Source organism: Theropithecus gelada, chromosome X (assembly GCF_003255815.1).
Source record: "Theropithecus gelada isolate Dixy chromosome X, Tgel_1.0, whole genome shotgun sequence".
NCBI lineage: Eukaryota > Metazoa > Chordata > Mammalia > Primates > Cercopithecidae > Theropithecus > Theropithecus gelada.
Window position 1 is genome coordinate 83,518,139 of NC_037689.1, and position 25,040 is coordinate 83,543,178.

The window sequence follows — 25,040 nt, forward strand, 5'->3', positions numbered from 1 at the left end:
AAAAAAAAAAAAAAAAAAGAAACTAGAAAAAAATGAGCAAATTAAACCCAATCAAGCAAAAAGTAATAAAAATAAGAGCACAAATCATTAAAATTTAAAACAGAAAACAGTAGATAAAGTCAATGAAACCAAAAGTTTTTTTCTTTTGAAACAATCAGTACAATTGATAAACCTCTAGCCAGGCAAATCAAGCACAAATTAACAATATCAGGAATAGATGTGGAGACCTCACTAGAGATCCTACAGACATTTTAAAAGGTAATAAGAGAATATTATGAACACTTTTATGTCCATGAATTTAGAATTTTAGGTGAAATGTACAAATTTCTTGAAAGTCACAAACTACCATAGCTCCCTCAAGAAGAAATATATACTCCTATGCCTAGTAATTAAATTCATAGTTTAAAATCTTCCAACAAAGAAAACTGCACTGAAGAATTCTACTAAACATTTAAAGAAGATGTAATACCAACTCTATATAAACTCATCCAGAAAGGAGGGCACAATTCCCAGTTCATCTTATAAGACTATTATCCTGATACCAGTAGTAGACAAAGACAATGTAAGATACTGCAGACCAAGATTCCTCATGAAAATAGATGCAAAACATAGATGCAGAAGAGTAAAGATAGTTGCTACCTTGGTTGGATGGTATTGACCGGAAAGGAGCACAAAGGAACCTTCTGTATAGTTTTAAGTGTTTGTTATCACAATCTAGGTAGTTATTACACGGGTTTAAACACATGTAAAAACTCGTCAAGCTGTTTAAGGTTAGAGTACTTCTTTCAGTTTGTTGTCTATATGTCATACCTCAAAACATTTTTCAATGTTCAATCTACCAAGAAGGATGAATGAAAACTGTCTCACGTAGTTTGGTGTATGACACCTGACATGAAATTCTTTCTATGCTGATGCCCAAGAAATTCTGTCGACTAATGAAACAGTTTGGAAACTCTCCTCTATTCTGCTTAAAATAAAATCACTATTAGTTTATACAGCACTGTATCTTCTGGTTAACTCAACCATTAGGGTGAGCACCAGCCCAGTTGAAAGTTCACAAGAAGCAAGTAAACATTGGATTTGAATTAGAATCAATAATATCTGCGGGTTTTCTCAGGCTGATTAGAAGCATCGTGGCAATTGTTTGAGAAAATATAGGTAGTTCTAGTGAATGCACTACAGAATGTTGGAAGTAGTGTTGAGCTTGTAGATTTAAAATGTGTTAGAATCAAATAAAAAACCAAAAATAAAATTTAGAATCTGTCTACAGCAGTGAAGTTGACCTTCAAATTGTAAGTAAAATTAATTTTTCTTAGAAGGAAAACCTCTCCAGTTAGTTAGATTACAACCAAAGAGAATAATAAAATATAATCACAAAGAATGTTGCATTTTTGCCTCTTTCTTAGGGACCTTCTCAAATGATTCATGTGAGAAATTGCTTCTGCTGTACGAGTTTGAAATTAGAGCCAAATTGAATGATCCATTACTGGAAAGCTTCCTGGAATCAGTGTGGGAGCTGCCTCATTTAGAAACTAAAACATTTGAAACAATTGCAAGTAAGAGCTATATTTATGCTTTTGTAAGGCTGGTGGCCATTTCTATCGTATGACTTTTTTTCTTCTCTTTACTCCTCTTTCTTACCTCCAGGTAGGAAATAATTTTTCCTCATAGCACTTTGTTTCTCCTTCTCTAACGCCATTCTTAGACTATTTTGTATTATGATCATTTGTGCATTTATCTTCTTCACTCTATGAGATTATAATCTCTTTAGGGTCATAAACAATAATTATTTAATTGTACTTACAAACCCTAGCGACGTTCATTGCTCCTAATAGGTGCTCAAATTTTTTCTGTGTGGAATTTAATTGTGTAACTACACAATAGGGGGAGCTCAAACTTTAGAAAGTTTTTCTGGGCTAGCTAGAAATAACTGAATGCTTCAACAATCAAAAGTGATGCAATCTTAGCAGTTTGTTGAAATGTACAGAGAAATACTGGTAATATTTTTTAACACAACTGCCACTCTCAAATTTCAGGCTGAACTTTAAGTGGGTTTGGGGGCTTAGAGCCTCTTTGGGAGTACACTGCAGGAAACAGCCTAATTTTCTTCCCTTTTTGTCTCTCACCCTCTTCAGGAGCATGTGTGTGGTTAATAAAAATATTAGGTAGCTCCAAGTGCACAAGAGTCACATTTGCCTTTCCTTGGTCTTGCCAAGACAGAATTCCTAGAGCCATGGAGCAGATGATATATACTTTATAGACATGTGACAGTGACCACTGCTCCTTGTATAACGGAACTCCAATTCTAAAAATCTGTTAAATGCATGTGGAAGTCTTAGGGTTAGTTACCTCTGATACTCCCTTGTCAAGTGTTTCCTATTTTTAGTATCAGATAAAAATAGGACATTTTAGTACAAACCTGTTTTGATTAGTGCCCTTTTACTGATCTGCTTTCTGTTTCCTTCTTAGTGTGCCCTTCCTTGACTCTCATTCATAAGATTATTGCTTCACCTGTATGACGGAGTGCAAGGTCATAGAAACAGTAGGTTTTCTGTTGATGTTTGCTGAATAAAGGATGTTACCCAGAAAATAGAAGCTATTTCCAAAAGCAACTGTAGATTTATCATTTATAAAATTCATTGTTGTTTATTTTTGTTCATCTGTTTCAGCCCAGTTTCATTAGAGAAAGCAAGTGGTAGCCTGGGATGAAAACTGTGATGGGTGACATTATGATGTTCACAACCTTTTTCCTTTTCTTCCTCTAGTAATAGCAATGGAAAAGCCTGCACACTATCCTTTCATTGCTCTCAAGGCCTTGAAAAAGGCTTTATTGCTCTACAAAAAGGAAGAATCAATTGATGTATCACAATACAGGTTAGTAAATACAATTCAAAACTTAATCCAGCCTTTTTGATAGCCAGAAGAACTATAGTCAATGCCTCATAAGTAACCAATCATTCTTAATTGACCCAACTTAAGAGATGATCTGGGGATGATCTGGGGGCACTCCTGTGGACAGCTCCATACTGAGAGTTGTATTACAGACCAATAATCATTTAGCAAAGTCGAGGAGCTTGCTTTTCCCAAAGGAGAAAAAAAAAGGGGAAAAGTTGCTTCTTTGTGTGAATCTGTGTATATAATAAAACTGCTAAGTACCTTTCTTTCTTTGTTTCATCACTAAATAATATTCCAAATGTACAGGAAAGTACAGAGGTTAATATAACAAACACCAACGTATCCACCACCCAGATGTATTTGTTTTATTTTTAGAGATGGAGTCTCGTGTTGTTGCCCAGGCTGGATTCAAACTCCTGGGCTCAAACGATTCTCCACCTCAGCTTCATGAGTAGCTGGGATTACAGGCACACAGCACCCAAATTTAACAAATGTTAACATTTTGCTATGTTTGCCTCATTATTTTTCTAAGCACTTTAAGCACTGATAAGTGCTGTATAAAATATTATCTATTGGAGACTTTTTTGTTTTCTGTGTCCAGACATGGGGAAAAATAGATGTTGTGTGACTTTTTTGTCTGCAAAACATCATTACAGTCTCCCTGTGTTAAGGCACGAAAGACAGTTCTTGTGGAATCGTTCCACTTTAAACCCCAGTTCCCTTGCCCATTTGAGGAAGTACCAAGATGCTTTAAAATGCCTGTAAATTGAACCAGCTCATAAAATATAATAGACAGCCACAACTCCTTCGTGCGGGAAACTAAAAAAAGAATGAAAGACAACCATAGGCATGAAAAAAGAAAGGATTGGTCAACCTGTTTTACAGCTTCAAAAATCTGTCTTCTGAGGTTGGAGGCCAGATAAAACCGAGGGAAGAACAGAAGTGTTTTGAAGCTGTTAGTCTGGGATGAGATCCAGATTTTACTTATCTTAGCCATGAAGCCAATGATTTCTTTCCTTATGGGATGAGTTTTCTCTTTTTGATTTTCAGCAAATGTATGCACAACTTGATTAACCTCTCAGTGCCAGATGGGGCGTCGAATGTAGAGCTCTGTCCCCTGGAAGAAGTTTGGGGCTATTTTGAAGATGCTCTGAGCCACATTAGCCGCACTGTAAGTCAAATAGTGACATTAAACTTTCAGTTAATTTTAAAGAACTGAACTGTCTTGTGTACTATAAATTATATACAATAATGCTTTCTGATATGAGTTTTATGATAAATTCATATTACAATTTTGTAGTTACACACTACAGAATTTTCCTGGGTTTTCTGAAATATAAATAGTTGAAAGTAGACATTTTCTAACACAAGTATATTATGGATTAGGTCCAAATAGCAGTACCACCAGGCATTTTGAATTATTTTATATTTTCAAATCATGGTGGGATGATTACTTCCTCTGTGATGATATGAACCTTTTGAAAAAAGTTATTGCTATTCCCATCCTTTCCCAGAAGCAGGTGATAGAGTAGAAGGAACATTGAAGACCTGTATTCTAGTCCCTCCTCTGCTGATTTCTTTTTCTTTTCTGTGCAGGTTTATTCAGTGGTTTTAAAATTAGGTTTCTTGAGGTATAATTTACATATCATAAAATTCACCATGGCTTGTGCACAATTCAGTAAATTTATAGAGTTGTGCAACTATCACTACAATCCAGTGTTTTTTAATTTAAAAAATGTTTTATTTTTAATTTTTGTGGGTACATAGCGGTGTATATGTTTATGGGCTACATGAGATATTTTGGTACAGGCATATAATGCATAATAATCATATCAGGATAAATGGGGTATCCATCACCTCAAGCGTTTATCCTTTGTGTTACAAGCAATTCAATTATACTTTTAGTTTTTAAAAATGTACAATTAAATTATTGTTGATTATAATCACCCTGTTGTGCTATTAAGTACAGATCTTATTCATTCTATTTTTTGTACCTATTAACCATTCCCACATTTCCCCCACCCCTCCTCTGGTAACCATCTCTCTATTTCTCTCCCCAACAGTTCAATTATTTTAATTTTCAGCTTTCACAAATAAGTGAGAACATGTGAAGTTTGCTTTTTTGTGTGTGCTGGGCTTATTTCACTCAATATACTGATCTCCAGTTCCATCCATGTTGCTGCAAGTGACTGGATCTCATTCTTTTTTTATGGCCGCATAGTTCTCCATTGTGTATAGGTACCACATTGTCTTTATCCATTCATCTGTTGACGGACACTTAGGTTGCTTCCAAATCTTAGCTATTGTAAACAGTGCTGCAACAAACATAGGAGTGCAGATACCTCTTTGATATACTGATTTCCTTTCTTTTGGGTGTATATCCAGTAGTGAGATTGCTGGATCATATGGTAACTCAATTTTTAGTTTTTTGAGGAACCTCCAAACTGTTCTCCATAGTGGTTGTACTAATGTACGTTCCCACCAACAGTGTGTGAAGGTTCCCTTTTCTCCACATCCTCACCAGCATTTGCTATTGCCTGTCTTTTGGATATAAGCCATTTTAACTGGGGTGAGACAATATCTCATTGTAGTTTTGATTTGCAGTTCTCTGATGATCAGCGATAGTAAGTACCTTTTCATATGCCTGTTTGCCATTTGTATGTCTTCTTTTGAGAAATGTCTATTCAGATCTTTTCCTTATATTAAAACTCGATTTTTAGATTATTTTTCCTGTAGAATTGTTTGAGCTCTGTGTATATTCTGGTTATTAATCCCTTATCAGAGAAGTAGTATGTAAATATTTTCTCTTATTCTGTAGGTTGTCTCTTCGCTTTGTTGATTGTTTCCTTTGCTGTGCAGAAGCTTTTAAACTTGATGTGATCCCATTTGTCCATTTTTTATTTGGTTGCCCATACTTGTAGGATATTGCTCAAGGAATCTTTGCCTACTGCAATATCCTGGAGAGATTTCCCAATATTTTCTTGTATTAGTTTCATAGTTTGAAGTGTTAGATTTGAGTCTTTAATCCATTTTGATTTGATCTTTGTATAAGGCAAGACATAGGGATCTCAAGTTTCCTTCTTCTGCATATTGGATATCCAGTTTTCCCAGCACCATTTATTGAAGAGACTCTCCTTTTCCCAAAGTATGTTATTGGCACCTTTGTCAAAAATGAGTTCACTGTAGATGTATGGATTTATTTCTGGGTTTGCTATTCTGTTCTACTCTGCTGAGCTGCCTGGGGCTGGAGGAGGGGTGATACAAGCACCCTTGTGGCCACTACCACTGGAACTGTGCTGGTCAGACCTGAAGGCAGCACAGCACTGGGTCTCACCCAAGGCCCACTGTAACCACTACCTGGCTACCACCTATGTTTGCTCAAGGCCTTAGGGCTCTACAGTCAGCAGGTGGTGAAGCCAGTCAGGCTGTGTCCTTCCCTTCAGGGCAGCGACTTCCCCCTGGCCCCAGAGATGACATGCAGGAGCCAGGGCCTGGAGTCAGAAACCCTAGAAGTCTACCTAGTGCTCTATTCTACTGCAGCTTAGCTGGTATCCAAACCACAAGACAAAGTCTTTCCCACTGTTTCCTCTTTCCACACGCAGAAGAGTCTCTCCCCATGGCCACTACCATCAGGTGGTGTGGGGAGTTCTGCCGGGCTACTGCCAGTGTTCACTTGAGGCCCAAGAGCTCTGCGGTCAGCTTGTGGTGAATGCTGCCAGGCCTGGGACTCATACTTCAGAGAAGTGGGCTCCTCTCTGGCCCAGGACAGATACAGAAATCCCATCCAAGAGCCAAGGCCTGGAACCAGGGACCCTAGGAGCCCACTTGGTGCTCTAACCCACTGTGGCTGAGTTAATATCTAGGCTGCAATACAAAATCCTCTTTACTCTTCCCTCAGCTTTTCTCAAGCAGAAGGAGTCTCTCCTCATAGCCACCACAGCTGGGAGTGTACTGGGTCACAACTGAAGCCAGCATGTCTCAGAGTCTCACCTAAGGCCCACAGTATGTACTACCTGGCTACTGCTGCTGATCATTGAGGACCAAAGTGCTATTTAGTCAGCAGGTGATGAATCCTGCTGAGACTGGGTCCTTCCCTTGAAGGCAGTGGGTACGCTTTAGCCCAAGGTGTGTCTCAAAATGTTATCTGGGAACTAGGGCCTAGAATGGGGCCCTCATGACTATGCCAAGTGCCCTATCCTACTGTGGCTGAGCTGGTATCCAAGATGCAAGACAAAGTCCCTCTTAAGCTTCCCTCTCCTCTCCTCTAGTAGAAGGAAGGGGTCTCTTTTGGAGCTGCAAACTGCACTGCCTGGGGTTGAGGGAGGAGTGGTGCAATCACTGCCTTGGCTGCCCTGGCTGGTGTCTCACCAGGTTGCATGTCCCCCAGATGCACTGGCTCCAAGCCCAGCACAGCACTAGGATTTGCCCAGGAGTTGCAGTCCTTGTGGCCTAGACTGCCTCTCAAATTTATTTAAAACCCCAGGGCACTTTAGCTCTCAGTGGCAAGGCTTGTTGGAACTCAAGTTCCAACCACTGGGATGGACAATTGCTCTCTAGCTAGGGCTGGTCTAAATACTCCCTCCATGAGAATCAGTTGAGTTCTGCCCAGTGTTACTTTCCGCTGTGACAGGGCAGCACAGAGTTCCAAGCAAGATCCCACAATCACTGTGGTCTCCCTTCCCCAAGCACACAGATTCGCCATGCCATGCAGCCACTGTTGGGGCATAGGAGGGGGTGGCACTGGCAATTCAAGATTGTCTTTCCTACACTCTTTAGTGGCTCTTTCAGTGATATGAAGTTAAAACCAGGTGCTGTGATCACTCACCTGATTTTTTATTCTTAATTTTTGTGCAGATAGTTATTAAATTTGGTGTTCCTGCAAAGAGGATGATTGGTGGAGGCTTCTATTCAGCCATCTTGCTCCATCCTTCCTCCCACAGTCCAGTTTTAGAACATTTCCATTACCCTAGAAATTTCCCCCTTGCCCATTTACAGACAATTCTTGCTCCCACCTTCAGCTCCAGGCAACCACAGATCCGCTTTCTGTCTCTGTAGATTTTCTCTTTCTGGACACTTCATATAAATGAAATTATATAATACATGGCCTCTTGTGTCTGGCTCATTTCATTGAGCATAATGTTTTTGAGGTTGATCCATGTTGTGGTATTATCAGTATTCCATTCCTTTTTCGTTTGCTGAATAACATTCTAGTGAATGGATATAACACACTTTGTTTATCCATTCATCAGTTCATAGATATTTGAGTTGTTTCCACTTTTTGGCTATTATGAATAATGCTACTATAAACATTCATGTGCAAGTGTTTTTGTGAACATATGTGTTTAATTCTCTTGAATATATACCTAGGAATGGAATTGTTGGGTCATCAGGTAACTCTAGATTTAACTTTTGGAGGAGCTGCAGTCTGTTTGCCAAGGTGGCCATACCATTTTACATTTTCACTAGCGGTGTATGAAGATTCCAATTTCTCTACATTCTCAACACTTATTATTGTTCATCTTTTCTTTTTTTGTTATAGCCATCCCAGTGGGTGGGGAGTAGTAGCTCATTGTGGTTTTGATTTATATTTCCTTGATGACTAATGGTGGTGATCATTTTTTCATGTACTTATTGACTGTTTGTGTATTGTGTTTGGATAAATGTCTATTCAATTATTTTCCCATTTTTAAAATGGAGTTTTTATTGAGTTATAAGAGTTCTTTATATATTCTAGATACAAGTCCTTTACGAGATATATGATTTGGAAGTATTTTCTCCTAGTCTCTGGCTTGTCTTTTCATTTTCCTCAGGGTATCATTTGAAGAGCCAAAGTTTTTAATTTTGATGAAGTCCAATTTATCAATTTTTTCTTTTGTGGGTAATGTTTTTGGTCATGCTGAGAAATCTTTGCCCAACCCACGTTTACAAAGATTTTTTTCCTATGTGTTTTTGTAGAAGTTGTATACTTTTATCTCTGACATGTAACTCTATAATTCATTTTAAAGTTCGTTATAGTGTGAGCTAAGGGTCTAAATGATGTTTTGTTTGTTTCCTGTTGCATGTTAGTATCACTCCTCTGCTGTTTGACTTCAGTTTTCACATTTGTAAAGTGGGAATAATACCTGATCTGACTCTCCCACACTGGAGTTGTAAAGATCAATGAAAATAATGTATGTTTTGTAAACTTTAACAGCTTGTATACATGTAAGGCAGTATTGTTATTATAAGAGAGCTATAAAACATTAAGAGCACTACATGCCATGCTTAAAGTTCCACAGAAAGCCATTATTTGAGTCCATGTTAATATCTGAGGATCCTGACTGCTCTTGACTCAACTACTTCTTAATATATAAATATAGTCATGTGCCACATCATGACATTTCATAATATATAATGGTGGTCCTGTAAGATTATAATGGAGCTGAAAAATTCCTGTCACCTAGTGACATCGTAGCCATCATAAGGCAACACATCACTCACATGTTTGTGGTGATGCCAGTGTTAACAAAACCTACTGAACTGCCAGTCATATAAAAGTACAGCACATACAATTAGATACAGTCCATAATTCTTGTTAGTGATATAACAAATTACTATGTTGCTGTTTCATGTATTTACTATACTTTTATCATTATTTTAGAGTATATTCCTTTTACTTATAAAAGAAAGTTAAAACTGTAAGGCAGCTTCAGGCAGGTCCTTCAGGAGGTATTCCAGAAAATGGCATTATCATCCTAGGAAATGACAGCTCCATGTATGTTTTGCCCAGGAAGCCTTTCCAGCAGGACAAAATGTGGAGATGGGAGACAGTGATATTGATGATCCTGGCCCTGGGTAGGCCTAGGCTAATGTATGTGTTTGTGTCTTAGTTTTTAACAAAAAGTTTTTAAAGTTTTTAAAAAAATTAAAAATAGGAAAACGCTTATACAATAAGGATATAAAGAAAATATTTTTGTACAACTGTATAATGTATTTGTGTTTTAAGCTAAATGTTATTACAAAAGAGTCAAAAAGTTGGGGTTTTTTTGTTTTGGTTTGGTTTTTTTGAGACAGAGTCTCGCTCTGTCACCCAGGCTGGAGTGCAGTCTCGGCTCATTGCAACATCTGCCTCCTGGGTTCAAGCACTTCTCCTGCTTCAGCTTCCAAATAGCTGGGACCATAGGTGCGCGCCACCACACCCGCATAATTTTGGTATTTTTAGTGGAGATGAGGTTTCACCACATTGGCCAGGCTGGCCTCAAACTCCTGACCTCAAGTGATTGGCTCACTTCAGCCTCCCAAAGTGCTGGGATTACAGGCGTTAGCCACTGTGCCTGGTCAAAAACAAAATTTTTTTTTTAATTAAAAAGGTTTTTTGTTTTTTGTTTTTGAGATGGAGTCTCACTGTCACCCAGGCTGGAGTGCGAGGGCGCGATCTCGGCTAACTACAACCTCTGCCTCCCAGGTTCAAGTGATTCTCCTGCCTCAGCCTCCCAAGTAGCTGGGATTACAGGCATGTGCCACCACGTCTGGCTAATTTTGTATTTTTAGTTGAGACAGGGTTTCACCATGTTGGTCAGACTGGTATCAAACTCCTGACCTCAAGTGATCCACCCACCTTGGCCTCCCAAAGTGCTGGTATTACAGTTTATAAAGGAAAAAAGTTGCAGTAAGACAAGTTCAATTTATATTTACATATTTTTTGAGACAAAGTCTCTCTCTGTCACCCAGGCTGGAGAGCAGTGGCACAATCTCAGCTCACTGCAGCTTTGACCTCCCAGGTACAATCAATCCTCCCACCTCAGCCTCCCGAGTAGCTGAGACCACATGTGCGCACCACCACACCTGACTAATTTGTTTGTATTTTTAATAGAGACAGGGTTTCACCATGTTGCCCAGGCTGGTCTTGAACTCAAGTTCAAGTAATCTGCTTAAGTAATCTGCCTGCCTTGGTCTCCCAAAGTGCTGAGAATACAGGTGTGAGCCACCACGCCTGGCCAAAGGTTAATTTATTATTAAGAAAGAAAAATACCCTTTAATAAACTGAGTGCAGCTTAGGTATACAGTGTTTATAAAGTCTACAGTAATGTACAAGAATGTCCTATACCTTCATGTTCACTCACCACTCACTCACTGACTCACCCAGAGCAACTTCTAGTCCTGCAAGCTCTATTCATGGTAAGTGCCCTATAAAGGCATACCATTTTTTTTATCTTTCATACCACATTTTTCCTCTACCATTTCTATGTTTAGATACACAAATACTTACCATTGGGTTACAGTTACCTACAGTATTCAGTACAGTCACATGCTGTATGGGTTTGTAGACTAGGAGCAATGGGCTTTACCATATCGCCTAGGTGTATAGGAGGCTATACCGTGTAAATTTGTGTAAGGACACTTCTGTGATATTCACACAATGATGAAATCACCTAATGATACATTTCTCAGCTTGTGTCCCCATTGTGAAGCGAGACATGACTATCTGCAAATCACAACAGATGGTGGAACATTATAGCAGGGTGACAATCTGATACAAACTAGCATTGACTTACCAAAGCCTAGAATTCTCCTGGAGATGTGTAATTATGGCCTGTGTGAATTTAAGTTTAAAAATAAAAACTTCAACATTGGACATTTGGATTATTTATTTTACTGTCTTCTCGGATGAACAGGAAATTCTATTTCTAAGCCATGAGCCTCCTCTGGACCTTTCAGGTGTGTTTGCCATAGTGACCAATACAAACTGAAATTAGATTGTACTATAACTCCAAGTTGATCAATTTCCATAGTCTCTCTATAAGGCCAAAATTTCTCTGTGCATTTTGTTTTTGCCACTTTCATTCTGTCCAATATATTGCAGTTCCAATTCTCTGGCTCTTGGTTTACCTGTTAGAGAGCTTAATGTTTTTCTACTTTTCTCATGAGTTTCCCATCCATTTATTGCTCATCCCCTGAAACATGACTGGATAGTTAGCTTTTAAATGCAGTGATTAATTTTTTTTTTAATTTTTTTTTTTTTTTTTTTTTTTTTTGAGACGGAGTCTCACTCTGTCACCCAGGCTGGAGTGCAGTGGCGTGAACTCGGCTCACTGCAAGCTCCACCTCCCAGGTTCACACCATTCTCCTGCCTCAGCCTCCTGAGTAGCTGGGACTACAGGCGCCCACCACCATGCCCGGCTAATTTTTTTGTATTTTTAGTAGAGACGTGTTGGCCAGGCTGGTCTCGAACTTCTGGCCTCAAGTGATCTGCTCACCTTGGCCTTCCAAAGTGCTCACGTACTCTTTACCCAGTTCCCCCAACAATAACAAAACTAGAGTACAATATCACAATCAAGATATTGGCATTATCACAATCAAGACATAGAGCATTGCATTTCTGTCACCACAAGTATTCCTCATGTTTCCTTTGTACAGCCCTCACACTCCTCTCCCACTCGCAGCTCCTCCTTAAACCCTGGCAACCACAAACCTATTACCAATTTCTATAATTTTGTCATTTCAAGCATGTCATATAAATGTGATCAAACAGTATATAGCTTTTGAGATTTGGAATCATATAGTACATAACTTTTTGAGATTGGCTTTTTTTGAGGCAGGGTCTTGCTCTGTCACTCTGCACGTGAAGCTCATCATAGCTCAGCCTCAGCCCCCCAGGCTTAAGCGATCCTCCCACCTTAACTCCCTGAGTAGCTGGGACCACAGGCATGCACCACCACGCCCAGCTAATTTTTTAATTTTTTTTTTGTAGAGATGGGGGTCTCACTATGTTGCCCAAGATGATCTCAGACTCCTGGACTAAGCAATCCTCCCTCCTTGGCCTCCCAAAGTGCTGGGATTATAGGTGTGAGCCACCACACCTGACCAAGATTGGTTCTTTTCACTTAGCATAATTCTCTAGAGATTGATCAAGTCGTTGTTTGTCACAAAAGGACAAATATCATATCCTTCTATTTATATGAAGTACCCAGAGTGGTCAAATTCATAGAGACGGACACCTGCAGGGGAGGCTCCCCAGGAAGAGCTGACTGGGTGTTCATTGGCCTCTTCTTGCAGGCTCAAGATTGGCCTTAGCTTAGAGTCACTGGGCTTGGGCTTCTATTTGCCAGTCAGGGTTGTTCACTCAGTTTTACATGAATACTGAATACTGAATACTCAGTGTTTGAAGAATCCAGCAAAATTACTCAAACTCAGTGTTTATGGAAGGGAATAAAATAGTAAGGCATTTACATTTTATATCTCCATAAACAAGCAAAAGTGTCTATCTCTTTCAGACAACAAACATGTCATTTAATTATCTCCATAATAAAAAAAATTATTTAATAAACAATTGGAAAAAAAAGAAAGTAAAGTGGTGGTCGCCAAGGACTGGGGTTATTATATAATAGGCACAGACCTTTAGCTTTGCAAGATGAAACTGGTTCTGGAGATGGATGGTAGTGAAGGTGGCACAACAATGTGAATGTACTTAATGCCACTGAACTGTTCACTTAAAATCGTTAAGGTGGTTAAATTTTGTGCTATATGTATTTTACCCCATTTTTTTAAGTCATAGAAAAAAGATCTTTGTCGGGTATTGTAACATTTCTGTCATATCAGTGTTGGCGTCAATTCATTGTCTTTTTCATTATTTGAGATCTTCCTGGTTATTAGTATAATGAGTAAATTTGTTAAACCTGAACAATTTCATATTTTGTTCTGAGACTCTGGATCTCATTTAAACCTTCTGTTTTAACTTGGTTTCTCTGACCTGCTTTAGCAAGGGAGTGGGCCCAGCCTTGTTACTTCCAGGTAGAGGTAGAAACGAGCCTAAGTTTCTAACTTGGCCTCCGTCATTGATACTCAAGGTAGAGGACTCCTTTTTACTACCGGTCCCTTGGCTAGAGACAGCAGACTTTTCTTGGGGCTTTTTTAGTTTTTTCTTTTTCTTTTTTGGTCTATGTCTGTTGGCATCTCTAGCACCAAGTTTGGGGTATATGAAGCAAAAAGAAAACCCAGAGAACTTACCACTATGCCAATCCTTGGCTCCAAGGTCTTCCCTTTCTCTACACCTTTCAGAGGTTTCTTATGTTTGTTTTATGTATAATGTTCAGGAGTTCTATTTAGCAGGAAGAATAGGGATAAGTACATCTATTCCATCTCATGGAAGTGGAAATTTCTTGGTTCATTTTTAAGAATATACAAAAGCTTAAATAATGGTGGAGGGAAACCTACACTTAAAGAGAAGAGACAAACCTAATCCTCACAGCTGATGTCAGAGTCATAGTCACAAAGGCGTTTTGTAACCAAGAAGCCCAGAAGAACACAGACTCTTTCCTTTTACAAAGGAAGCTAAGGTGATTCAAACTACTGAGCTACATTCTCTAAGAGTTTGCTTCGCAAAGCGTGATCAGCATCCCCTAGGAGCTTGTTAGAAGTATGGAATCTTAGGCCCCAGACTTACTGAATCAGTCTGCATTTTAACTATATTTTCGGCCAGGCACGGTGGCTCACGCCTGTAATCCTAGCACTTTGGGAGGCCGAGGCGGATGGATTACTTGAGGTCAGAGTTTGAAACCAGCCTGGCCATTATGGTGAAACCCCGTCTCTACTAAAATTAGAAAAATCAGCCAGGTGTGGTGGTAGGCGCCTGTAATCCCAGCTACTTGGGAGGCTGAGGCAGAAGAATCGCTTGAACCCAGGAGGTGGAGGTTGCAGTGAGCCAAAATCACACCACTGCACTCCAGCTTGGGCAACAGAGTAAGACTCCATCTCCAAAACAAACAAACAAACAAACAAACAAACAATATTTCCAAGGGACTTGTATGCACATTAAAGTTGGAGAAGGTCGGTTATCAATACCTTTGTCTCTTGTTTGGCCTTCTACTAGTTCAATTTCATCTCAGTTCCTACTTCTGCCAATCTTATATAAGTTCATAGATTAGGCAATTGGAATCTAAAGGAAGTATAAGGTAAAGCTTCATTCAATGACTGAGAAAATTTAGAACTGGAAGCTAACGATCTTTGCAGTTACCTAATTTAAGCTCATTATTTTGCAAACTGAGGCATTGAAAGGTTAAATATCTGACACAAGGTCATACCACTATATAATGGCAAAGCTAAAAATTGCACCCCGTGTTCTTTCTTCATAGGACAATGGTCCTTGGGTTTTCTTTCATCTATTTTTTAATAAAATTTTTTTAATTGAGAGGAAGTCTTGCTGTGTTGCCCAGGCTGGTCTCAAATTCCTGGGCTCAAGCAATCCTCCTGCCATGTCCTCTCAAAGTGCTGGGATTACAGGTGTGAGCCCCTGCATCCAGCCTTCTTTCATCTAAATCTTCCTCCTTCCAAGCCTCGCGTCTCCCTGAGACTGGAATTGAGGTTCATACAAAGGCATCTTTGAGTCAGGCTTTGATATTGTGTCTCTCCTACAGCTTTGTAGTTTCCTAATTGGTCTCTGGCTCTTCCTTCTCTTCTCCATTTTCTCCTGTGCATCCCTATCAAATATATCTCCCTAAAACGCAACCTTTGCTCTATCACTCCCTTTCCCTCAAATCTTTTAACAACTCTGTATTTCCCAAATCCTTACCTAGACCCTTAAGGCTATCTATCCATAACCTCATTCAACCCCAAAAACAAGACAGAGTTTTTCCCAGGCACTACTCAATATTCTCTTTATCATCAACCTTCACCTCCTTCTCTCCCTTCTTCTTAGAACAAAGCAGAATCTTCCCTGAAGAAAACGTGTCCCTCACTACCAATTTTTATGGAGGTCTCATCTTTTCCAACTCCGTTTTTCTCAGCAGAAGGGACTAAATTACCTGGAACTTTGCTCTATGGTGGTACTTTGTACTATTTATATACCAGCTTCCTATGGCTTCTCTTCACTTAAAAGCTATATCTCTTAATCACCAATGTTGTCATGTCCTGGACCCACCTTTTCCTTCCTTGATAACTTCATTGTTATTTTTTATCCTAAGTGACTTTGGCATCCATGTTAGCAATTCTTACACTTCACCGTTTCTGTTTTTTATCCTTTAGCCACTGTCTACATCCCATGTAAGCCACCCACTGTGGCACTGCTCCACCTTCAAGATTGGTAGCTAACACAACACTTTTCTATTGAGTATAATCTCCCTTTACTCCCCCATGTCTATTCTCTGTTCTCACTTGAACTTCAAATCACTCGTCTTTTCCCACTCTATTATAGTCCAGTCTAACTACCTTTTTTTCTTTTTCTCTTTCTTTTCTTTCTCTTTTCTTTATTTCTTTCTTTGCTTCCTTCCTTCTTCCCTCCCTCCTTCCCTTCCTCCCTCCCTGCCTTCCTTCCCTTCCTTCTCTCTTTCTCTCTCCTTCTGATTATTCCTGCCGTTTCATTTTTTCTCAGACCTGATACCTTGCCACCATCAGTTCTTCTGCTCCTGATCTTGAGCAGCAGAAGCACTAAAGAAAGTTACAGAACCACCTAGATCTGGCCCAGTACAGATTCATTCTGTTACGCTTTCAATGGGTTCTCATTGCTGCTCAGAAATACTTTTATTCCTGTCAACTTTTTGGCAAACTCAAAGTGGCTGCTTCAAACCTTTTCTAACCTCATAAAAACTTAAACCTACCTCATTCCCCATTAGATGATCTCATCATATCATTCCAGTTGAGAAGATCAAGGGCATCACATATGAGATCCCTCATTGGCCCAGGTCTCAACCATAACATTCTACCACTGTACCTATCTACTCACCTTTCCTCTTTTTTCAAAAGAAATTTTCTCAACCTTGCACTGTCAGTTCAATCCCCTTCTACTTCCTAAGGCATTTTACTGCCTGTCTATCATTTTTACTCTCTGTCCACAGATTGTTCCATTCTGCTTTCAAGAATGCATAAGTCGCAAACAAATGGAAATATATACCATGTTCTTGGACAGCAAAGCCTTAACAGTATGAAGTCAGTTTCCCTAAATTCGATGCAATAAATTCAGTCAAAATTAAAATCTCAATAAGATTTTTAATGAAACTTGATAAGGTGATTCTAAAATTCTTCCCTAAAAGAAAATGAACCAAAACATTTTTTGTGAAAGAACAAGGAAGGACTTGCCTTATCAAATACTTTTAAAACTATAAAATGATATTAATTTTAAAAGTATGGCATTAGTGCCAAAATCTACAAATAGATTAATAGAACAGGACCGAGCCCAGAAGGAGATCCACATATCTATGAGAATTTTGTATGCAATAGAGGAGGTATATGACATCACTGAGGGAACAATTGGTAAAATGGTATTGGGACAATTTAAAAAACAAAGTTACATCCTTATTTTTAAACTGAGGGGCATTATAGCATAGTGGTTAAGAGAACAGACTTTGGAGCCACATAGCCAGTTCAAATAAATTTTGGCTACACCATTTATTAGCTGTATGACTTTGGTCTTATTAATTAATTCTTTATACCTCTGTATCCTCATCTGTGAAATAAATATAATAATAATCTCAGTACTTTGGGAGGCGAAGGCGGGAGTATCGCTTGAGGCCAGGAATTCGAGACCAGCCCGGCCAACATAGCGAGACCTTGTCTCTATGAAAAATAAATAAATAAATAAAAGCTTAAAAAAAAGTGCCTACCTTACAGTATTATTAGTGTTAAATAACGTAATATATATAAAGTACTTATAGCAGCACATAGTAAGTACTATATAAGTGGTAGTATTTTTTTTTTTTGCCTTATACCATGCAAAAAAATAAAGTCCAAAAGGAAGAAATAAAGAAAATCCAGATAAAGAGCTAAATATAAAATCAAAGCTATAAAAGCATTAGGAAAAAACAGAGGAAAGCATGTTTTAAAATCATGGAATGGAGAGGACCCACTCAGAAGCTGTACAGAAAACAAATAGATTTGGTTACATGAATTAATAATAACACAAGATACCACAAAACATTTTAGGCCTGGTGCAGTGGCTCATGCATGTAATCCCAGCAGTTTGGGAGGCCGAAGTGGGAGGTTCACTTGAAGCCAGAAGTTTGAGACCAGCCTGGGCAACAAAGTTACACTCTGTCTCTATGAAAAAAAAAAAAAAAAAAAAAAAACGCGCACACACACACACACACACACACACACACACATTAAGTTCTGTGGGCTTTTTTTGAAATGGAATTTCACTCTGTCACCCAGGCTGGAGTGCAATGGCATGATGATGGCTCACTGTAGCCTTGACCTCCTGGGCTCAAGAGATCCTCCCACCTCAGCCTCCCAAGTAGCTAAAACTACAAGCGCATGCCACTACACCCAGCTAATATTTTGTATGTTTGGTAGAGATGCGGTTTCGCCATGTCTCCTAGGCTAATCTCAACCTTCTGAGCTCAAGCAACTCACCCTCCTTGGCCTTCCAAAGTGCTGGGATTATACGCATGAGCCACCACACCCAGGCAGATATGTATTTTATACATATGTAATACAATATTACTTTATTTTATTGTTCATATTGTTCTAGCTTTGAAAACGTCTGGCAGCTTCCCAGAAGGTTAAACATAGTTACCCTATGACCCAGAAATTCCACTGGTAGGTGTATACCCAAGAGAAATGAAAACATGTGTCCAAAGACTCATAGCAAATGTTCATAGCAAAGTTATTCATATAGCCCAAAATGGAAAGAACCCAAATGTCTGTTAGCCAATGAATGGGTAAACAAAATGTGATATTTCCATTCAATGGAATATTATTTGGCCATTAAAAGGAATGAAGTATTGACACATGCTATAACATGGATAAACTTTGAAAACATGGTAAGTGAAAGATGTCAGTCACAAGGGCCCACATACTGCCTGGCCCCATTTATCTTAAATGTCCAGAAAAGGTCAATCTATAAGAGACAGAAATGAGAGTAGTGGTTGCCCAGGGCTTAGTGGGGTAGGGGAGGAGGTTGAGAGGAAATGGAAGGATATTGGCTGGGGGCGGGGGGAATGTGGAGCCAATGGGCGTGGGCTTTCTTTTTGGAGGGATGAAAATATTCCATAATTGATTGTGGTGATGGTGGCAGAACTCTGTGAATACTGTGAATATACTAAAAACCACTGCATTGTGCACTTTAGGTAAACTATGTTTTTTTTTTTTAATTGTATCCTAATAAAACTGATGCACATACTATTTACTTTGGGAATCTATGGAGAGCCTAAAAGGAGAGGCATTGTGCTCCAGAATACCTACAATTCAGTTAGAGATCTACATGGCTGCCATATGTATTAAGATGTTAAGGACAGAGAAAACTGGTTTCAAATATGAGGCCCCAAAAACCATCAGAGCAAACACCTCAGTTTGCTGGCATTGATTTGTATTACATGTAGGCAAGTCCATGTGGCTTTGAGGTCAGTAGCTGCGTGGATGCATTTCTTTATTGAGGATTAATGATTTTCATAAGCAATGCTGGGCATGAGTGCAACTAATGCAAATTAAAATAAAACTCCCGTGTTCCCTAACTCATTGAATGACACCATCATTCTTCTGGTTGCCCAAGCCAGGCATCTAGGAGTCATCCTCAGCACCTCCCTCACTCCCACTTCTAATCTATCACCAAGTACTATCAATTTGACCTCCCAAATATCTCTCAAATTCACCTACTTCCTCCTCTCTTCCACCATCAATAACCTAATTCAAGTTATCACCTTTTATCTCAGCTACTTTAGTGATCTCAGGAACCTTTTAACTGGTCTCGCGTCTACTCTTGCTTCCTTCCTTCCTTTCTTTGCCCAGCAACCAAGGTGTTCTTTTTTTTTTTTTTTTTTTTTTTTTTTTTGAGACGGAGTCTCGCTCTGTCACCAGGCTGGAGTGCAGTGGTGCGATCTCAGCTCACTGCAACCTCTGCTTCCCGGGTTCAAGCGATTCTCCTGCCTCAGCCTCCCGAGTAGCTGAGACTACAGGTACGTGCCACCACACCCAGCTAATTTTTGTATTTTTAGTAGAGATGGGGTTTCACCATGTTGGCCAGGATGGTCTCGATCTCTTGACCTCATGATCTGCCCACCTCGGCCTCCCAAAGTCCTGGGATTACAGGTGTGAGCCACCATGCCCGGCCAATCTTTTACATTTTTGAGTATGCATGACCTTTTGAAATCCTCTTTAGTAGTTTCCCATTGCTCTTAAAGACCAAAATCCTGAATGTGGTATACAAAGTCCTGCTAACCTATCTGTCCTCATCTTGAGCCATTCTTTCCCTCACATTCTGCACTGTCAGCCACACTTTACAAGACCACAAATTACCACCTTCCAGGCAAATATGATGGTCTCTTTTCCCTGGCCTTCATTATTGGCCACTGCCTCCTTATTGAAATTCTGTTTTCCTTTTTCCTTTATTTTCTCGCCACTCCTCTGCGTTCTTCTCCCTCTTACCACCCAACTATGAACATTTCCAATATTCTCTACTCTTTGATACTCTGTATTCCGTACTCTGTCCTTTAAGTGTTACCTGAGTTCCAGTCCATATCTGCAACAGCCTGCTTATCTCCAGAGTTATCTCAAGCCAACATGCTTAAAATAGAACTTATTGTTGCTTTATCCCTTATCCCCAGAAACATGTCCATTTTTTTCTTTCAATGATACCAGCATTCTTTCAGCCAAACTTAGAGCCATTTTCACTTGACCTGTCATTCCCCATATCAAATCAGTTACCAAGTTCTATTGATTCTTCCTTTAAATGATTCTTACATCTGTCCATCTAAATTGTCACTATTTTAGTTCTGACCCTCATCACTTCATTCTTAGATCACACAACTCCCTTTATTTTATTTTAATTTATTTTTATTTTTATTATTTTTTCTTTGAGACAGAATCTCGCTCTGTCACCCAGGCTGGAGTGCAGTGGTAAGATCTCGGCTCACTTCAAGCTCCGCCTCCCGGGTTCACGCCATTCTCCTGCCTCAGTCTCCCGAGTAGCTGGGAATACAGGCGCCCGCCATCACGCCCGGCTAATTTTTTTGTATTTTTAGTAGAGACAGGGTTTCACCATGTTAGCCAGGATGGTCTTGATCTCCTGACCTCGTGATCTGCCTGTCTTGGCCTCCCAAAGTGCTGGGATTACAGGCACAAGCCACCACACCTGGCCTCTATTTTATTTTTTGAGACGGAGTTTGGAGTTTCGCTCTTGTTGCACAGGCTGGAGTGCACTGGCATGATCTCAGCTCACCACAACCTCCACCTCCTGGGTTCAAGCGATTCTCCTGCCTCAGCTTCCCGAGTAGCTGGGATGACAGGCATGCGCCACCATGCCTGGGTAATTTTGTATTTTTAGTAGAGACGGGGTTTCTCCATGTTGGTCAGGCTGGTCTTGAACTCCTGACCTCAGGTGGTCCGCCCTCCTTGGCCTCCCAAAGTGCTGGGATTACAGGCGTGAGCCCCCGCACCCAGCCACAGCTCCCTTTAAACAAGTCCCCCTGTCTGTTTTCCCACACGGAGGTCTGTTCTAAACACCACTGGCATTTCTATCTTATTAAAACTACTGGCATTTCTATCTTATTAAAACTACTGGCATTTCTATCTTATTAAAACTACACTTGCATCATATCACTCTCTTTCTCAAAAAGTTTCAGTGCCTTCCCATTGCCATCAGGATAAATTTCAAAATCTGAAGCCTGTAATGCAAAAACCCTTAACACTCCAGCCCACAAGGTGTTAGCAAACGTTCCACATGCCCTGGATTAGACAAAGTTCCGTGGTTTCTTTACTGTAAAACTTCCTTAAACTTTCAGTGAACTAATGTGCATTATAATGCCCCAAAACGGTGATATATAGAATGCGGCATTTCCAAAATGTATTTGACTAAAGAACTCTATTTTCATAGACCATCTGTTAACATTTCTCATGACACTAGTGTTCTGAGGAAGAACATTGAGGAAAGGCTTAGGAAGCCCCATCCTACATTTCCAGTCTTATTTCCCATTAACACCTCTACATAAATCATCTGCTTAGGCCAAACAACTCTTGGTCTTCCTAAGACATGCTTGTTCTCAGGTACAATCCAAGTCCACATTTATTCTGTCTACCCACATGGAATGCCCTTCTCTTTCTCTGAATATCTATATTTTTCTTTTTAATTGAGATTTGGTTCATATATCATAAAACTCACATTAAGGTATACAGTTCAGTGAGTTATAGTATATTCACAAGATTGTGCAACCATCACCATTATCTAATTCTAGAACATTTTCATCATCCCCAAAAGAAACTCTATACCCATTAGCAGTCCTTCCCCATACCTCCCTTCCCCAGCCCCTGGCAACCATGAATCTCCTTTCTGTCTCTATGGCTTTGCCTATTCTGGACATTTCACATAGTCTCTGTATATGTAGATCCTACTCATCTACCCTAAGATCATGTTTGTTTGTTTGTTTAAGTCTTTTTTTCATTCATAACATTAAAATCACAACACTCATACCCTGCATCAGACACTGTGCCAAGCTGTGGATATACAAAAGCAAATGTCATTTTACCTTCAAGGGGCTCCTTGCCTAGTGGGGGAGACAGGCAGTACAGTGTTCAAAGTACTATTATGGATGCTGTGAACAAAGTGCCAGAGGGGCAAAGAGGTTTGAGCAAGAAATTGAGGCGAGCCAGGGAAATCCTCACTGAGGAGGTGGCATCTGACTGGATTTGATTCATTTGTTCATTCATTCATTCAGCAAACATCTGTTGTGCCTCTCTTATGTGCCAGGCACAATGCTGGACTCTAAAGAGACAAAAATGCACAAGAAAAATTCCCTGTACCTCAAGGAACTCAATAGTCTGGAGGAGATAAATATATAGCATTTCAAAACAATATGATGTAAGTTATATTAGAGGAATGGACAGCTCGCTGTGGAAACAGACAACTAACTCTGCTTGTGAACTTGAAGAAAAAGTATAAGTCTACGAACTGGACAAGGATGAGGGGTAGTGTTTCAAGCAGAGACTAGACCGCCTCTGACTGGGATATCCCAGTGCTCATTTCTTTAACTGAATGGGAGCACCTAATGTTTGTGCCTCTTAATCACATACCTTGTGAAGTCGTCTTTACATGTGGATGCCTCGTGTCCCCAAAAGCATTGCGCAACCTTTAGGATAAAAGTTTTGTCTTTTCCCTCTTAGTGCCCTCATTATCACAGTGATTTATGTATAGGAATTTCTTTTTGGATCCAAATGAATGAAAGGATGGCAGCTGAGACAGCATTCTTGACACTCTCAAAAAGCTGCTGCCTAATGTGTCTCCTATCACATTTCTCCCTTCTGGGGCTTTAACATGAATGCTTTCTTTGTGTTCCATCTCCTATGCAAGAACCAAGAAAGTAGCTTCTTAGACTAATACTTTTCACTATTGCAAAGTGTTGTGAAGAAGCAAATATAATCTTGTGATTAGTCGTGTTAAAGACCACTGATAAGGCTAAGGGACCATCTTAGAAATGTGTGCTGTGTTCATAGCTAGGTAGATATTGTTAACTCTGAAGATGAATATAATTTCTACTCCAAATGTGGACTAATTCTGGTGACAGAAATTAAGAAATTCAATACAACTGCTTCTTGACAACCTTCTCCAAAAAGTAGAGGTAGGTATTAGGGAGATGATTGACTGAAGACAGAATCAAGGGAAGCCCCAAACAGTATACAGGTTTTTCTCCTGCTTCAGGGAGATTAGGAATCTTTCTAATTCTTTCCTTCAGTCAAAGAGGGCCTCGGTTTATGTTTCTTCATGAGATCTTGCTATGGAACATTCTATAGCTGACAAACCTTCAAAGTGCTCTCCTCCTACACTTTCCAGGAGCACAGACCTTCCTCAATGCCCACTGTTTGTTTAGTAATAAAGGGACATGGCATGGATACAGGTAGTGCCACAATGAACTGTGACAGTAATCACTGCAAAATTTCTGTTCTTGGATTTCAGAAAGACTACCCAGAAATGGAGATTCTCTGGCTGATGGTCAAGTCCTGGAATACTGGAATACTTATGTTTAGCAGGAGCAAGTATGTATCTACTGAAAAGTGGTGTGGCCTGGCCTTGCGTTTCCTTGACCACCTTACCTCCTTCAAGGAAAGCTATGAAACTCAGGTGAGGAGGGAGAGGGCTAGGGCAGATGACATGCCCTAGGGGGCAAGAGGTTATGGCTGGGCTCTCCACAAGGACTCAACCCCATCCTCCTTGGCTAGGAAAGGATCTTGCTCATTGTTCCTCTCAGTGGTTCCACATAACCTCAAGAATTAGGAGACCATAAACAGTAATTCCTTAGAGCAAAAACCAAGAAGGACAGAGAACAGGGGGAAACTTAAGGATAGCAAATAGAATCTAATTAAGAGGAATGCCAAGAGTGAGCTCTGGAAAGATGCATCACTGTCAGTGCCAGTGCATGTGGGAAAGGACTAGCCTCTGCTCAAAGCAATAACTGTTGAAAAAGGCATCTTCTCCAGGAACTATTCTCAATTACAGAGTTCTGGGCCATTGGCTAACCAGGAGAGGTTTGGTGGAGAAAAAGCCTTGTTACCAAATAAAAGCAAAGGATATTTTATAGTTAAGTATCTTCTCCCTTATAATAGGGGATTCCTTTTCCTCAAGAGAGGACTGTATTTTCTCCCCAAATCTGAGATGCTTCAGATCTCCAAAGGTAACAGTTAGACTTTCATGCCTTCACCATGGGTCTGGGAAGCTTTCCCATGTTTCCTTTTCCCTTCAAGAAATTTGTTGTTCTCTTTCCCAGATGAATATGCTGTATAGTCAGCTTGTGGAAGCACTGAGTAACAACAAGGGCCCAGTTTTTCATGAACATGGCTACTGGAGCAAGTCAGATTAGGCAAGCTCACGGCCACATGAAGAAGATACGTTGTCCTGAGATGCTGACTGTTTAAATTTTTGCCAGAGTTTCTCTTGAGCTTTTGTTTCTGTTTCCTCAGACCCTGTTTTCATGTTGTTGAATAAACTTTCTAAAATAAAAGCATGTTGAATTTACCTTGGTGACCAGCTCATTTCTGGGGGACAAACAAATTTTCCAAAGTGCTAAGGATGATACTGAAACAGACCATGTGAGAGCAAGATGGTTTATGCCCCATGTGAACAAAAGAGAATGTTCATCCCAGTTCAACACAGATCGCATTTTATTCCCAAAGTGCTTAAATTCCCAATCCCTGAAGATAACAAAGAATCCCAGACTCTTATTTGGAAGGACCTTAGTGGTCACCAAGGCCAG

The 25,040-nt window shown here is 39.8% G+C and overlaps 1 protein-coding gene across 2 annotated transcripts in view; it reads left to right on the top strand.

Annotated features, from left to right (window-relative positions):
* TEX11 (testis expressed 11) overlaps positions 1-24,803 on the top strand; it is a 330,215-nt gene extending 305,412 nt beyond the window's left edge. For both annotated transcript variants that reach the window (XM_025372487.1, XM_025372486.1), the window contains 5 exons: positions 1,407-1,556; positions 2,766-2,874; positions 3,946-4,066; positions 23,747-23,911; positions 24,555-24,803. In XM_025372487.1, the coding sequence (XP_025228272.1) occupies positions 1,407-1,556; positions 2,766-2,874; positions 3,946-4,066; positions 23,747-23,911; positions 24,555-24,647 (638 nt within the window). In that variant the 3' untranslated portion in view covers positions 24,648-24,803. The remainder of the gene's footprint in view (positions 1-1,406; positions 1,557-2,765; positions 2,875-3,945; positions 4,067-23,746; positions 23,912-24,554) is intronic.
* The last annotated feature ends 237 nt before the right edge of the window (positions 24,804-25,040 follow it).